The 1,579-nt window shown below is 48.3% G+C and overlaps 1 protein-coding gene across 1 annotated transcript; it reads right to left on the bottom strand.

The window, feature by feature from the left end:
• Positions 1-205: 205 nt before the first annotated feature.
• Positions 206-652, bottom strand: LOC146874117 (uncharacterized). Its single transcript, XM_085669647.1, has one exon. The coding sequence runs from the start codon at positions 650-652 to the stop codon at positions 206-208; it is 447 nt and encodes a 148-aa protein (XP_085525773.1).
• Between the last annotated feature and the right edge of the window lie 927 nt (positions 653-1,579).

The following is a 1,579-nucleotide window of genomic DNA, read 5'->3' on the forward strand; positions in this document are numbered from 1 at the left end:
CTTCTTTTTTGCCGCTAGCCCTCCCTCTCTTTCAACGCTTGGCCACTCGATTGCTATTGTCGCCTTGGAGCCCGCCCTTGGCTGGTTTCACCCCTTCTCTAGTAGCCTTGCCTGCAACCTTGATAAATTCTTGTGTTACTTATGAATGAAAGGAAATTCCTTGCTTTAGAAAAGAGAAGAGCGCCAACGGCAACAGCTAATTCATCTAAATCAATGGCACGTGGGACAGGTGAGGGAAGGGCGGGATGAAGCAAGCAGCCAATCCCTTGCTGGGCTGGTTAAAAATTGCAGCATCAGTATTCATCTTATAAACACCATGGGGTGGGGCCTGCCAACCTATAGGTGTTTGCACTATTTTTAGCTTCTCCTTCTTATACTCTTCGAAGAAGCTGATTGCTTTGTTCACCACATCCACAGGATAGTTCTGTATGTCCTGGAACAGCAGCAAATTTATATCACTCCATAAAGCCCATGCAACTACTAGCATAAGTTCCAGCTGCTCTTCATCAAGACACTTCCCCATCTCCTTCACCCAATCTGAGAAGTTGAGAGCCTGCATCTGTTGAGTATGAAGGGCTAATGGGCAGAGTAGCCAAATGCCAGATGCCCAGGGGCAGCCCTTTAAAACATGAATGGTAGATTCAGGCTCCATTCCACATCTGTCACAAAGCAGGTCAACCTCCACCTTTCTTTTCCCATTTAACTCGTCTTGCATAAAAAAAAACCACCTAAATCCACATCTAAAAGGGAGCCCGCGAGAAAAATGCCTCCTCTATGAGATCTCGGTGCTACTGCCCAGCCCCACCTTCATTTTTTTCGAATTACGACTACTCGACTTTTTTTTCCTAAGCTAAGGGGAGGAGCTCTTCTTGCGTAGTATACCTTTTACCATCAATTTCAGGCTCGTATTAATAACCAGTATAACCCCGGACCTTTTGAGCAAGCGCTATGGAGATAGCGAATGCTAGCGTTAGCCCAGCCATCCACATTGCAAGAGCTCTGGGTGGGTGTTCTTTCCATTGAAGCTTCACTGGCCACCTCCCTGGCTTGCTCACTGAGGTGGTCTACTAGCTGCCTGACTTCTGCGGAATAACTTGCCGGTTCCCCGATTTGCGTTGCCTCCGCCAGCTGCTGTAACTCAGGGATGCTTGGGGGTGTCTGTGCTAGACAGTCCCACCATATCGCGCACCCAAGATATAGCGCTGGTAAGATTAAGCTGAGAACTTCCGTGACGTGCTGCCCTTGCCCCGACCCCGCCTGAGTGCTCTGTTGCCCCAGGTGTACCTGTAGCTCTCTGGTCTTGACCCACGGCCTAGGAGCTTTTTATCTCGTAATGCCCCGTAGGCCTCTCTCGGGTGACCTAAGCATTTGGTACTTCGATCTTTTATTAGGTTGGCGCCAGGTAAAGTAAATAAGGGGCTCAAGAATCCATTCCCGCCGGCATCTTAGTATATGCCATTCCTTCCGTTCCTAGGAAATTCGACCTGAGGCCAAGAATCTGTATATGAAAAATCACTAGATGACAATCGAAGTCCCTCTTTCTTTATTCAAAAAGGCTTTTCGCCCTCCACTTTGTGCC

The sequence above is a fragment of the Vigna unguiculata genome, unplaced genomic scaffold, assembly GCF_037176805.1.
Source record: "Vigna unguiculata cultivar grain cowpea cultivar isolate G323 ecotype 2 unplaced genomic scaffold, ASM3717680v1 ptg000328l, whole genome shotgun sequence".
Classification (NCBI taxonomy): domain Eukaryota; kingdom Viridiplantae; phylum Streptophyta; class Magnoliopsida; order Fabales; family Fabaceae; genus Vigna; species Vigna unguiculata.